A 15000-nucleotide genomic window follows, 5' to 3' on the forward strand; every position below is an offset into this window, starting at 1 on the left:
TTTTATCCTTATAAAAAAGGTCTGTCCTTTTATTTTATATATTTTTTTATAACATATTTATTGGTTGATTTATAGAAAAAACAAAAAATAAAATAAAATAAAATAATTTTTTTTGAATTATACAATAAGTAATGCAGACAGAAACATCTTATCTTGCCTAATTTTATAGCAAGTTGGAAAGTCTTGTGACCAATTCCTTAGTCTACACAATCTTAATGTGTTGTTCAACAAAGGTATTAGTTTATAAGGTATGTGGTGTACCTTTGAAAATTGTATAAAAGTTTGTTATTGACCGTATAGGATTGTGCAATAAATCTTGAGGTCTCTTAAAAAGTAGTTTTAAACCATTTTATGGGATGTTTTAAAGATCCACTAAGAACTAAAATTGTGTGTTCCAAAGATAAGAAAAAGTATTACAAAGATTTTAAAATAAACTCTAAGATATTCAATGAAATATATGGTGAGCTTGTTATAAAACAAAAGAAATTTATACAAACTGTGAACATGGGAATGGGATTTTTATTTTTATTTTTAAAGAGCCCTTAGTTTGTTAAATTTTATTTTTTCTTCTTGTTTTAGTTAGTGATTATTTGACTCTTTTATTTGACATCTTCAATAGGAATTTAATCCAGAGTCTTCTCCACTAAAACCCATCTTTAAAAAGTTCCGGACATGATTACAGTATAACTGTACAACATATTTGAAATCATCAAACTTATAATTAAAAAATACAGTTCTAAACCGGTCGCACAATGGCTACAGCCGGTAGTTAACCTAACCGTGACTGGATGAGCGATGGCGGCAGCTTCTTTTGGCAAACATAAATGCGGCGATGACGGTCTAACTCCGTGAATTATTTGTCGCTTACGAGCACACTCTGCTCGCAGACTATCTGTTACGAAGCAACTTTTTCCGAATCAAACCGTTCAGCGCAATGGAGTTTTGGGGTATGGATACTCTTAAATCTCATTATACCCTGTTTTCGGAATGTATTCTTGCGATTTATGAATTCTGGTCCTGTGAAGGAGACTTTACAGTTATTGATGCTATCCCGCGATCATGGCGAGCAAGAGCAATACTCTGAGCAAGTTGCAAGCGGGCTTCAGTCTTGTTCCGCTGGTTCGTGCGATTCTTGCCGAGGGTTTAAGCGCCAGAATTTTAAAGGCGAGAGTCTGTTTGTATTAGTCGATAGCAATCGATTTCTTATCATGTGAGCTTCTCCTATGGTATTATAAGAGCTGTAAAGGTTTAGATGAATCAGAACTTCAGGTTTACAAGTACTTGGGTGTATTGTCATCGTCGTAAGATGGTAGGCATGGTCGGAGACGTTGATTGTACACGTATTTCGTTCACGAGATTTGGAATGTACTCCCTGGTCATACTCGCTCATCGTTATTTGGTTTGTATCTCCTTTTCTTTCCAAGTTCCTTATCCTGGATGGTTTAGATTTCGATACCTGTGGAGAATTGAATGAGTTCTGTGCTGAGCCTGCTTCTTATCCGACAAGAGATTATTTTCTTGACATCAGTCGAATCGGATTGTTAATATCACCGCATTGTTTATGAATAAATGCTTATCGTCGTTTTTCTTGTTAGAGTTTAATCGTCATTATATGAACGTTGAATTGTCTGGTGGTACAGGTGTCGAAGTGCCGCCTGGCAAGCCTACTTCATGCCCTCCAGGCGATGGAATGCACCTTCATGTTTCACAGGTATGTACAGTAGCATTAACTTTGATTTCTCTTCAAAATATTTTGTTGTGCGCACAGTGTAGACTTCCAGCTGTTGTACTGTAAGAGATGCTTGATGAGCACGCTCTTGTTTAATATGCGTAGTGGAGAAACTTAAGAATAGCGTGCTTGTTTATTTGGACACAACGAGGGAAGTTAACTTCGTATACTAGCAGTTTAGTACTGTTCTTTGCTCATTGGCTCATTTTGACTTTGTTGTATCAGGCCGCTCTTGGAAAAAGCAAGGCCAAAAGCGGAAAGGAAAATGAAAGGGTAATCTTGAAGGTTCTTGTTGACGACAGTGAGATTGTGCTGGGGACTCTTTCCGAGGGCAAGTGCGACCAAATGCAACTGGATCTTGTTTTTGATAGAGAGTTCAAGGTTTCTCACAGCAGCAGCTCTTCAAGTATCTACTTATGCGGATACCGAACTGAATGTCCAGAAGAGTATGACTCTGAAGGTAATTATCAGCTTGGAATGATCTTAGTTTTGTAAATTAGAATTTCTTGTCTTGTGCAGTGGGTGATTTGATGATTGGCACTTGTTAGAAGAGCTTAGCACACACTCACTCGAAGTTGTAGTATCTTTCGTGTTTGTAATTCCGGCACAGCTATCGGAATTGAGTGCCTGACGTAAGTATTCAGATGAGCATGAAGACGAAGAAGAGGACGACGAAGAGGATGCCAATGTGCCTGCGGCGGTTCCAATCGAGCACAAAGCGGGGAAGGTTATCACGGAGGTGGCTGGTAAGGCAGCCACTGCAGCTGCAAATGCTGTTCAGAAAGCTGTCAAGAAGCAAGTAGTCCAGGATGATGTTTCTGACGAGGAAGACGACGAGGAAGATTCAGACGATGTGAGTTGTGGTTTCAGACACTGAGCTGTAGGCTTGTATGGGTGATGTGTGAAATCGCTTTGCAGGTTTGAATCTCATTGGTCGTATCTCACACCCGTTGGCATTTCCTCACCGTACTGTCATTGATTCGTGGGTGAATGGACCGATAAGTGAATATTATAAGCTGCCAGGTAGGTTGGATTTAAATGAATGAGGGTACGGGACTTGTTTGTGAGCTACTAAGCCTCTGATCCTTATGACGAGTTTGGCGCGGCTGATGCCTCTGATGAGGTGTATTTAGTACGTTTTTAGGTTATTATGTAGGTGTACATGAGATCTACAGACCCCGAAAGCGGCCCTTGCAGATATGTTATGGCCTGCATAGATTACTGCCTCACTTGCTGGCTATTTCCTCGTTGATCACTTCTCGACGCTCCAACACGCGCTAGTTCCTGCTTATCCGCTGTTGTTGGTCTTGTTTCTGTCTCTAGCTTCAGTGCTTCTCTTTGAATTGGTCTGACAATGGTTTATGTTTTTTTAGGACATGGACGAAGAGGACGACGAGGACGAGTCTGATGAGTCTGAGGAGGAAGAGCTCAAGGTTGAAGCACCCAAGGTGAAGCTTGCATTGTAATTGTGAGAGTTGTCTGTTTGGTGATTGTACAAGCTGCATGACTAAGCGACACGCTTTTTGCAATCGCATTGGTCGAAATGCTTTTATGTGTATTTGCAGAGGTCAATGCAGGAGTTATTAGTCAAAAGAATGTGTCATGGTAATGCTTTTATTAAAAGTAATAGCATTGTAGGCTGAGAAGAAGAGAGCTGCAGCGGAACCGGCCACCAAGGTTGTCGAGAAGAAGTCTAAGACGGATGCCTCTCCCAAGCCAGGTGATTCCACTATTTAGTTGATCAAGATTAGAAGGGTGATGCTATCAATCACTGTCCAGACGGGCCTAAAGTAGTAGTTTTGCGAGTCTTTTGAAAATGAAAATGACAGCAGGAAAGGAGCTGTGGAAGATTGCTAGCAGAACCTTATCGCTGCAAGCAGCCTAGTTGTCCTCTTTCGTTAAGCAAAGCATGTGGAGTTCAGTGAGTGAAAGTATTGAAGAACTTGTCGCTTTAGTGAAACGCAACATTGTACCCAAATGGGCTCTGAGAGGGCGTTATTAACTTCCTGAGTGGTCTATGTCTGATAGTTTGGAATACTTTGTCGGTTTTCAATCCTATGGATGTGGTGTCGCTCGAGAGTATGTAGGTATTGATTGATGACGGGGTGTTATATGCAGCATCTGGTTCTGGAGGGAAGAAAGGAGTGAAGGGAGGGCAGGCGATGCCTGTGGCCAATGAGACTCCGAAAACCCCCACAGACAAGGGAGTGAAGCCAGCTAAGGTAAGCATGCGTTTTTAAACTGGTCATTGCGTTTCATGATTATTTACACAGATTTGTTTCATCTCAAGCGCCTGTTGGGATGGATGTGATAAGGATCAATCATAACATGTGAGCCGTCGGGGCCTGAATGGGGATATATTATGTGAGATACCTGAGCATCCGTCGCCTATATTGGCCCTGTTTGACTGTATGTCGGAGCATTTGATCACTCTTAGAATTGTGGTTGTCTTAATGAGATAACTTGTTCTGTCGACAGACACCGAAGGGTACTCCTACTGCCCCTCCAACCACACCTGTGTCTGAAAAGAAGTCTGGACAGTATAAATGCACGGGTTGTGACAGGTGGGATTCCCTAAAACTGGTCAATTTGTCTTTGTTCAGAGACTGATGTGATTGTTGTTAGTATCTCGTGTATGCCGGTTCTGCAGAGCATTTTATCTCGCTAATTTGAGGCATTTAAGAATGGTTACTGTTTTATAGTTTCATTCGGAAGCATAGTTAAGATTTACAGAGACGCTGAAAGAGAAGTGGGGATGGAGGGTTTGAGCATCGCATTGTACTCTGTCGCTTGGTTCGTTATTTCCATGTATTTATTTATTTATTTTGGTCATGATGTAAAGCTTCCTCGAGTTATGATAGCCTCAAGATTACATCCTTATTGCCTGTAGTCTAGTTGAGTCCTCTTTCGTTGAAAATGCGTGTTTTGATTGGTTTCTGATGATGTATGCAAACATGATCTTCCAGGACGTTTACCTCGGAGCTTTCTATGAGCCAGCACATTGCAGCCAAGCACAAAGCTTGAATTTAGAATGGCTACTCAAATTTTGCAATTGTATGTGATAATGGTCGAAAGTTTGACCTCTCTTCCCTGGAGACAGTAACGGTTCAGTAACTTTTGATAGAAACCGTTGTAGTAACTGAATAGCGTAGGGGTGGTGTTTACATTGAACAGTAGGCTCTTTGAGGAAACGCACCTATTTAGAGGTTTTTCTGGTGTCCACGCATGCAGACTGAGGTGGGAACTGCTAGATTAATCTACGGGAAGTTTTGATATAACACGGTTGCTGCTGAATAGTTCTGGGTAGCCAGTGTAGAGATGCATCAACTACGGATCAAACACGAGTCATTTTCTAGTGTAGAAATTTTCAACTACACTTCTGAATATGAGATATTTTGTTCAATGTCTTCATTCTCTGGTATGAGTTCTATTCCGACACACTCTAGAGTTGTTGGGCTACTCTAGCATCTGCTGGGGGCTCGACTAAAACGAACAGCTGAAAACACGGACAATTCTAAAGTTCACCACACATTTTATAATCCTGGGAAATAGGTGCTACAATATGACAACCATGGTAAAGAAAGGACTATGACACTGAATACTCGTGTACCATAACAAATTCGACAATGAGTGAGTGATGCCTTAGAACTTTGGGACGAGGCATGTTATGCACTCCGCGAGACGAAATCAGTTTTGCTGCAAGTGGCATCTCGCAATGCCAGCGGTGAATGTGAGTAAATGTCGGCATTCGTCGGCCGTGTGCGTGCCAACTTGGTTACCCTTCCACCTTATCTACAAGAATCCTTTGGGCAACACTCTCTATCTGGTGGAATATTACCGTGTGGATTCAACTGGCGGGTTGAATATAGGGCGTGTGATTGTGTATTCCCGGCTTTGCGCTGGTCTTTACTTAGCATCTGATCGCGAGAATCGTGGCAATGTCTCCTAAGGCACATCTGATCTTCCCCGGATGTAATTGGGCTGTTGGTGCTCTCTCCACTGCTCTCCCCTTTACGCTAGGAATCCCCTGACACGCCAATTCTCGCGTCGTGATGTTCGATGCCCATCACTATTATTCTACTCTGGATCTACTTTTGAGTACTTAAGCTGCTGGCTCACTTTTTGAGGCTCTTTTCTCTTCGTCTCAAGGAGTTGACCGTTTTGTATAAACGGTTTGTTGTCCAGCTGAGTAATCTCTGCAGCACCATTGCTTGAGTGTAGCGCTTGTCAACGCTATGTAGTGTTGGCCTCAACTTGCCTGCATCGTGCCGATCTATGAGGAGGCTTTGAGATTCAATGTTGTAGCACCAGAAGATTGATAATCTTGGGTTTGTTTGTTAGGATTTCGAAGCAAACCAAGTGAGGAAAGTGTGATATTTGAAAATACATATTTTCTGGTGACATTACGCGAGATTTATCTAGATTCTTTGGAAGCTACCGGGGTATGGCGCATTTCTTTCACAGAGTGATGATGGTTACGGACGAGGTGGAAAGGATCAGGCGAGCTCCGCCTCTCGTGTCAGCTTCGTTCTGGTCGGCTGAGATTTTGCTTCAAGGTCTACAGTGAAGAAGCGTGGGACGAATAGTAGTGTTTAGGGGTTTCTGAAGTAGTGGCAAGCCAGCTGCCTTATTAAGGAACTTGGATTTTTCATTTCATATTGCGAGAGATTGTTGAGTTGTAATCACAATGAACGACCTTCTCTCAAGGTCTTTTGGCAGAGATGGATCGAACTATGTGGATCTGAAGAAGGATTCACGGCACGGAGATATTGAACTCGGGAATAAGGCGTCGACTGGGCCTGAAATAGACATGACGAAATTCTTCGATGAAGTAGCAGTTATTAAGGGTGAGATGGAAAAAATCAAACAACTGCTTTCGAAAGTTCAAGATGCACATGACGAGAGTAGGACAGTGACCAAAGCACAAGGTATGAAAGCTCTGCGAGCGCGCATGGAGACGGACATCAGGCAAGTGACCAAGATTGCTAAGGCTATCAAATTCAAACTTGAAGAACTGGACAAAGCCAATGTCGAAAACAGAAGGGTGATAGGCTGCGAGGAGGGGGCACCAACTGACAGGACCCGGACGTCAATCACCAGCACTTTAAGAAAAAAACTAAAGGATCTGATGGGAGAGTTCCAAATCCTCAGGCAAAATATGAACGATGAATACAAAGAAAGCGTGGAGCGCAGGTAAGGATTTCACCTTTTCTGTCACATGCTTCCACATTGTTACAGGCAACGCTTGCGTGCATTCTTTTACAGAGACATAAACGTTCGAGACTCACTTGAAGGCGCATCAGATTCCAGACTCATTCACATTGTGCTGTGTCTATTCCATGCGGAGGAGTACTCATGATAGCCAATGTTGTATGCATCCTTGCGAATTGCAGGTATTACACAGTGACGGGAGAACATGCGGATGAAGAAACGATAGACACCATCATTGAGACTGGAAACAGCGAGACGTTCCTACAGAAGGCGATCCAGGAGCAAGGTCGAGGGCACGTCCTCGAGACAATCAAAGAAATTCAGGAACGCCATGACGCTGTGAAGGACATCGAGAGGAGCCTTTTGGAATTGCACCAGATCTTCATGGACATGGCCACCCTGGTTGATGCGCAGGGAGAGCAGCTGAATGATATTGAGCAACAGGTGAACAAGGCATCGTCCTTCATACAGCGAGGCACTCAACAGCTGCAAGTTGCGAAGAACACACAACGCAGTTCGCGCAAGTGGTGCCTCATCGCTATTATTCTGCTCATTGTTTTGATTCTCGTCCTTGCCATCCCTCTTCTCCGCTCTTTCGGTCTTCTTTGAGTTCCGAGTTCCTTTCTCCTCCTCTTCTCCTCACTTATTCTTAGGATCCGCGCCACCACTCTTACACGTCGTTTCAAAATCATCAGAGCGTGGAATTCCCCCTATTTATTTGTAGCTGATTTATTTGTTAGTGAATGGTTTTATGCGAGTGCAATTCTGTACAGGTTTTTCGCCGCAAGCTCTCCCCTCCTCCACGCCGTCGGCAAGTGTTGCAGGTTTTCGGGGATCGACTTTGCGTGCGATTCATGCGCTACAATGTGCGTAGCCTCTTCCTTGAATAAGTTCCACGACGAAATGTGCTTTGTGACGCATTGCTGCTTTGAATCTTCATCTTGTATGTGAGTTGATCCCATCGTCTTCTCTGGGAATGCTATTTTTGTGAAACGAACTTCGAACCATTGAATTGCTAGAGTTTTGAAAAACTGTGCGGGCTGTGTCTTGAGACCAGCAATTTAAGGTTCTGTTTGTTCTACTTTTGAAATTTCTTAACCGCGGTGCTGAAAATGTATCGTACAAAAGTCTACAAGATTTAATTTCATTACTTTTTGAGATTCATGTTGTTCACAACACAAGTGTAAGTTTATTTAGGAGAAATTATGCTACAGAAGTCATTCTGCAATAAAAACGAATGTGTAAAATAGTTGATGTGTTTTATAATATTCACATTAAGGTGGCATCTTTTTATTTTGATTTTATTTCAGACTTTAGACTTCTATAAATACAACTCTGATGTGAATTTCATATGCATGCTTTTCGAGTTTTGGATTGTAATAAACAATATATATACACAATATGTTTGAAATACATGTTTCCCAATTTGAAGTTTCATTGCAGTGTGAAATTACACAATTTTCAAGGTTATTTTGGAGTAGAACATGGCTTTTATCCACTGAAAGTTTACAATTGCAGTGTTTGTGGAATCTCTTACAGTCTTTCAGAACTATTTTTTTTTGATTGTTTCAGAACCATCAAAATTTAATAGTATTATTGTGTTATTTACTTGATCAAAACTCAAAACTTCTTTTAGAAGCATGAGTATCAAATTTCTAAAAACCGTTTATGTATAAAACCAATTCAAGCTTTACATGTGCTTGAGATTAAAAGTAGATTGGGATTAAAGAAGACTAGCTTAAAATTGTCGTTTTCAAATAATTTACAAATAAATATTTTTATTTAAATCTTTAATTATATTATGAATAATAATAAACTAAAGTACAATAAGCTTAATATTATTGTATTTTTCTATTAAAAGTATCTTTTTTAAGACATATAAATTTCGTACAATTAGAATACAATGTCTATTATAATTAAATTTATATTCAAAATATATTTTTTATTTTTCATTTTCAATTCAAATATTATTTTACATTCTATTTTTTTATTATCCATATAAACAAACACATATACACAAAATACTTCTTTGTAATTATAATTATAGTATTTTGAAATTTAATTTTTTTTACCTTGCCTATATATATATATATATATATATATATATAATTTTCCTTGTATGTTCTCTTTAAAATATGAATTATATATTGTACATTGAAAATAAATAAGATATTGGCACAATATTATAAAATAGCTAAATATTGAAATATGAGAATTTAAAATGATAAAATAAAATGACAATTTATTAAAATTTTGATTAAGATAGCTATTTGGAAATCATAAAAATTTGGTTGATTATGGTAATTTTAAATTTCAGAAAAAAAAAAAAAAAAAAAAAAAAAAAGGAAAAGAAAAACAAGATTAGAGCTGATAGAATACATATCTAAAAACAAACTATCATAGTAAATTTAGTTATACATGAATTTTATGTAATAATGATTAATTGCTCTATTTCATTTACTAATATATTTGAAAATGCTTATTGATTTTTAAAAGTCCTAAAATTATTTCTAAGATGACAGTATATAGTGTTACATACCAAAAAAACAATAAATTATTATTCAAGTAATAATGAATTGTATACTTATGTACAGTTTTTAAAACTAAAGTATTTAATTCTTCTACTTTTTTATTATGTATAACAATGAAATATTATAGTATAATAAAAATAATTACCTTAATATTTTATTGACCCAAAATTTAATTTTTTTGCCATTAAAATGTACTTCCATAGAAGTTTAGAACAAAATTAAAACCATTCAGAAAATCATTGTGTTTTCTGAATTTATTATAAAATATGTATATATATATATATACATATATATATACATATTAAATTTACTATCATTAAATAAATTTTATTATTCTAATTTAAGATTGAAAAATAAAAATGTAGCCAAATTATGTTTGGTTGGAGAAACTATTGATTACAATTGTTCCTACTTTTTTGCTTATAATAGTCTACTCTATAAGAATCAATATTTGTTATCTTTATTTGCAGATCAAAAATAAATATTGAAAATAATTGTTAACATTTCTATATTAACCACTTACATGAAACCAATAATACATAATAACACATAAAAGATGCTTGTACATAATTATATTGAAATTTAAATAAAAAATTGATAGTTATTACAACATAATATATATTAGCCAATATAAATTAATATCAAATAATCCTTAATATGGTGGCAAGATTATACATCAAAAATTTATTTTCCATCTTTTTAATTTAGAGTATCATATTATATGATTTGTTTTACCAATTTAGATACATAATTATATCATATAATTTCTATATTCTTTATTCTTTATTTTGATTTATTCATGTTGGTTGAACCATAGACCTAAATATTGTATGCATATTAGATTGTGTGATCTAAAATTACTAAAATTAATGTCAAAGATATAATACTAAAGTACTCGATTATGCTTGCGATACCATGATATGTTTAAGTATCAATAGATACCAAGCTAGATAGTTATATATATATATATATATATATATATTTATTTATTTATTTGTAAACATGTGTTATTTTTAAAAACATACCACATACTACTGATAATGTGAAAAAATCTTATTACCTATTACAAACAAAGTGAGTAGATTATTTTTGTATTTTTTTTTTTGCATTATTATTATTATTATTATCATTATTATTTATTTAGTAAAAAATAAGTATTCATACAAGAATTTTGGCATTACTTTATATTGAACTCTTTGCACAACATGGTAGTGCAAATAGTTTTACGAGGTTCAAGTACAAAAAAGTTTAATGGTCATACAATAAGGTGAGTTTAGTCTAAAAAATATAATAAATTAAATGCTTAAATATATTTTTCTTTTTTATTTTTTTGTCTTTAATATTTTATTATCCATAAAATTTTATTTACAATGATTTTTTATTCTAAAACAATGTTTACAACTCTGTTTTTAGATTTTTTTTTTCAATAGTCAATGTCTAGATTTTGTCTTGCATCTTTAAGAATTTTATTTATTTATTTATTTATTATTTATAATAAACTGATTTAAAAGTAGCATTAAATATTAGAAAGGAAATTTTAAAGAAAAATGTACATAAAAATATTGTAGTACTTCTCTAATTTTCTTTAAGATTATATTATAATTTAATTTGAAAGCAAGTAGACCATTAATTATACACAAATTGCACAAAATTAAATTTCTTGTGAGATTTATTTATATTTTTTTAATCCTACCATTAATGTTTAATATTCCACCTAAATGGACCTTCTATAATTTCAATAGAATTTAATGTGTGGCCATATCCAATTAAATCTAAACAATTTTTACTAGATAAAATAGTATTTTTGTAAATTTTTATAATTATTTTATCAATTATCTTTTCTATAAATATTGAAACCAATTTTAATGTTGAGGAGCTGCTGGATTTTAAAATAAATTATATATAATTTACTGAAATATTTTCCAAGCTATATATATATATATATATATATATATATTCATTGATTTGATATAATTTAAATCAATGTTTTAGTTTACATTTAAGAAACTCAACTTAGCTTTCATAAATCACATGCATTTATTTATATTTCATATAATAATTATACCAATTATTATCAAACTTCTATTAATAAGCAACTAATAAGACTTCTTTAGATTTTTTTACTACAACATAGATGCTGTAGCTAATTGTAACTTGAACTCCAAAAATATATTTGTTATAATCTTTCCAACTTTAAGGCTAGTTATTTAAAACTAAAATAGGAAAAAACTTCAAAATCTACATATATTTTTATAAATATTTTATAATAATATGTCTCTAAAATAACTAAAATATAATAATATATTTTGGTAATATTATATTTATTATTACTTTTTTATTATCAAAAAATACTACCAAGTTTTTTCAGATGTATTTTAGAACTTATATATTCAACTTGGCAAGAAATTAACAAGTACTTTTTTAGATTGAGTTTTACTATGTGTCTTTTTATTCTTTTAAAGATTCTTTCTAAATAGAATCTATATACTTTGCATTCCTCACTTAAGACTCTATAATTGGCTATGTAATACTTTATAAATAATAAATATTAATTGTGCATATTGAAATATATTAAAAATATATTTTAATTTAAAAAGATATATATTTTATTTAGAAAATTGAATCTTCACTAAACTCAATTATTTTAAAATCTATATATATTTTATAATTTTTAATTATATAAATACATTATAGTAGTCACACCAATAATTTAAGGTCTTGAATAGTTTTAAGTAGTCTATAGCATCAATGATCTTCCAAAGTATTGGCACAATATATTTATTTTAATTATTTTTTTTGTAATTTTAATTGATATTTTTTTTATCCAATTGTTATAGATATCTTTTTTTCGAGGATTTAATGGTTACTAAAGCATACTATCACATGAGGTAATATCAAATGCTATATTAAATCAAATTCATTGTAGCTTATGTGATTTGATTTAGTTTTGGAATTTTACTCTTTCTTCTAAGCTTATTCAAGCTAATCTGAACTTTTTGGTGCCTTTAGGATTTAGAAGTATAAGAGAAAAGACCCTCTAAACTTGACATGTATACCAAGTCAAGTGTTGTGAGTATTTTGATAGAAGAAAGCTTGTTGCAAGGATTTATAGCTATAGTAGTTTACCTTAAGTAAAGCTTCTTTGTTTTTTTTCTTATACACTTGTACTTTTTAATTATTTTTTTGTGGTATGAGGGATAGCTCAACTAACCAATTGTTCTAAAATTTTGTACTTCTATCCTTAAAAGTATATTTGTTGTACATTATTGTTTGGATTTAACTTTATATTTCATATTGATTTGAAGCACTCAATGTGTTGTAATGCTCAATAGCTATTTACATAATCATACTCTTTTTACTTAAAATTTTCATATTCAAATTTATTAGTATAAAATAAGATTTGTAATTTTAAATTTTTTCTCTTCTTCTTTCATTTTAAATATACAAAGAATCAAAATATTTATAATTATAATTCTTGCTTCTTATTCTTCAAATATTTCTAATTTTTAAAAAACATCATAATTTTTTTTGAATCTTTAAAAGAAAGTTATTCTTTATATTTGTTTATCTCTCATTTGTACCTTATTTCTGGTTTTGATTTGATGCAATCATTAGCAAACCAATCTTTGGACAATATATGAAGCTTTTAGTACTTATTATCAAACCTTTATTATCATGTTACTTTATTATTATTATTATAGTTGATATCATATCAAAGAATTTTAAGTTCATTGTTTGTACAAAGCATATTCTTTGTTGCGTCCAAAGCTCTTCGAAACATTTTTTAGACTTGGTAAGACCTGTAGTTTTTGATGCTTAATAGTGCTGGAATTATTGGCTTGAAACTATTTACTACTATTATCAAATACCAAACTAAATATATTTCTTAGAAGACATATAATTAATTTTTGAGATAATAATATATAAAACAAATTCAAATTTAGCACCGCCAAAGTATTACCATTTAAAGAGTCATTCTTTGAAAATTTGAATTTTTGGAGTTTTAAAATAATATTTCATTCTTTAAGCCCAACACTCCTTTTACACGAAGTTGATGAACTTAACAACTAATGATTCTTTAAAGACTTCAATGTCTATTTTCGTAAAACACTGGAACCGTAATCCTCGCTCTGCATTCTCTTAGATCACCAAAATGGGCTCTTTTCGACCTAGGATGACCTGAAAGGAAAACTCTGCCGAGACGATCATAATGTAGAGCTCAAGATATTTTTCTTTTTCCTGATAATCACAAGAATGGAGTATTTCCAAGCTATGAAGGCAGCTGAGTCGAAACAGTAGAGTAGATGCCACGCTCTGGATAATTCATGTTTCACATGGTAACACAGACTCACTCACATAAAACAAAAAGAAGGAAATTAGAGCACCTTTGAGACAGATAATGAAGAATGTTGGACATGGGAGCACCCAGGTGTGCGTTGATGGCGCCTAAGGACAGGCACCTTTCACAATCACACTGAAATTTGCTACAGAGTCAGTGACACGCTAACAATGCCCAAGATTACTCCTCTAGTCCTGTACGTCATGTTCAACTCATTAGACTCACAGCATATCCTCACAACTGACAGTATCCATACCTTAACTTAGGCTCACTACGCTTAAAAGAGTTGGTTACACACTAATTTAGCCTAAGTTTTTATCAGCGACTGATAGAGTCTAGAGATACCAAAATTGAAATGTGCAACAAACCATGGAATGACTGGCAAACAATCAACACGCACAAAATGAGCGAGAGAGAGAGAGAGAGAGAGCGAGGGAAAGGCTCGTAAATCAAGGACAACACAGAGGCTGCAAGAGCACGGACAAGCAACGAAGTAGTTAATATGGGAAAGGATTGGCTCACTCACTGGCTCTAAAGCGGTTGCAGTCGAGCTGTTGGCGAATTTTCAAATTCTGTCACAACTCTGACACGTGAATTATAAGAGCGGTGCCGCTTTTGTTGGATTATATGTGACAATTTGAAAGGAAAAAAACAGAAAACGCTGGACACTGGCGGATACACTCTCCAACGGAAAATTCAAACACGGGGGAGAGCGGGCGTCCACGCATGCACGCCCTCGCTTTTAGCGAACCTCTTGGGGTCCTCCCCCGCTCCAGCTCACCCCACTCTTCGCCACCTGGCCAGGCGCTATTGGGAAAACGAGACTCCACCCTCGACTGAATACGAGCGGGATGACTTTTTTTGAAATTCTTCGGCTTCGGGCAGTTCCTGAAATTTCGAGCTCTAGCGCGTTGAATTGATCGATTGCGCTCTCGAATGCAATCCCGCTCCCGCCGCTGGCGAGGTTCGAAAAAGTGACGCTCTGATTGAGAAGTTTAGCACTTGCCATGGGGGAGTCTTCCAAATGGTAAGCATAGTTTAATTAATCAATTAATTAGTTACTGGGAGAGTAGTATTTAATTAACGATGGATACTACTGCCGTAGGCTCGCTGCCCGGGAATCGGGCGGGCAGAGGGTTCTGAGCAGAACAGGTGCCAAGAATCTCAACCCGGGGATGAAATTCCGATGG

At 35.0% G+C, this 15000-nt stretch overlaps 2 protein-coding genes across 2 annotated transcripts; both read left to right on the forward strand.

Moving 5' to 3' along the window:
* Positions 1-862: 862 nt before the first annotated feature.
* On the forward strand, positions 863-5132 carry LOC112288814 (uncharacterized). The gene is made up of 9 exons (XM_024533423.3): positions 863-1119; positions 1641-1711; positions 1955-2189; positions 2374-2582; positions 3103-3177; positions 3368-3449; positions 3848-3951; positions 4208-4293; positions 4696-5132. The coding sequence occupies exons 1-9, from the start codon at positions 1005-1007 to the stop codon at positions 4751-4753; spliced, it is 1035 nt and encodes a 344-aa protein (XP_024389191.1). The 5' UTR covers positions 863-1004; the 3' UTR covers positions 4754-5132.
* A 522-nt stretch (positions 5133-5654) lies between these two features.
* On the forward strand, positions 5655-7877 carry LOC112288827 (syntaxin-125). The gene is made up of 2 exons (XM_024533465.3): positions 5655-6922; positions 7123-7877. The coding sequence occupies exons 1-2, from the start codon at positions 6417-6419 to the stop codon at positions 7547-7549; spliced, it is 933 nt and encodes a 310-aa protein (XP_024389233.1). The 5' UTR covers positions 5655-6416; the 3' UTR covers positions 7550-7877.
* The last annotated feature ends 7123 nt before the right edge of the window (positions 7878-15000 follow it).

The sequence above is a fragment of the Physcomitrium patens genome, chromosome 1 (genome assembly GCF_059467195.1).
Source record: "Physcomitrium patens ecotype Gransden chromosome 1, ASM5946719v1, whole genome shotgun sequence".
Classification (NCBI taxonomy): domain Eukaryota; kingdom Viridiplantae; phylum Streptophyta; class Bryopsida; order Funariales; family Funariaceae; genus Physcomitrium; species Physcomitrium patens.

Bases quoted from the DNA above. Each gene is read 5' to 3' on its own strand.
- LOC112288814 (XM_024533423.3), top strand. From the start codon at position 1,005: ATGAATTCTGGTCCTGTGAAGGAGACTTTACAGTTATTGATGCTATCC. The intron at 2,583-3,102 runs GTGAGTTGTGGT...ATGTTTTTTTAG, and splicing joins ACGAGGAAGATTCAGACGAT to GACATGGACGAAGAGGACGA. The intron at 4,294-4,695 runs GTGGGATTCCCT...ATGATCTTCCAG, and splicing joins AAATGCACGGGTTGTGACAG to GACGTTTACCTCGGAGCTTT.
- LOC112288827 (XM_024533465.3), top strand. From the start codon at position 6,417: ATGAACGACCTTCTCTCAAGGTCTTTTGGCAGAGATGGATCGAACTAT. The intron at 6,923-7,122 runs GTAAGGATTTCA...TGCGAATTGCAG, and splicing joins AAAGAAAGCGTGGAGCGCAG to GTATTACACAGTGACGGGAG.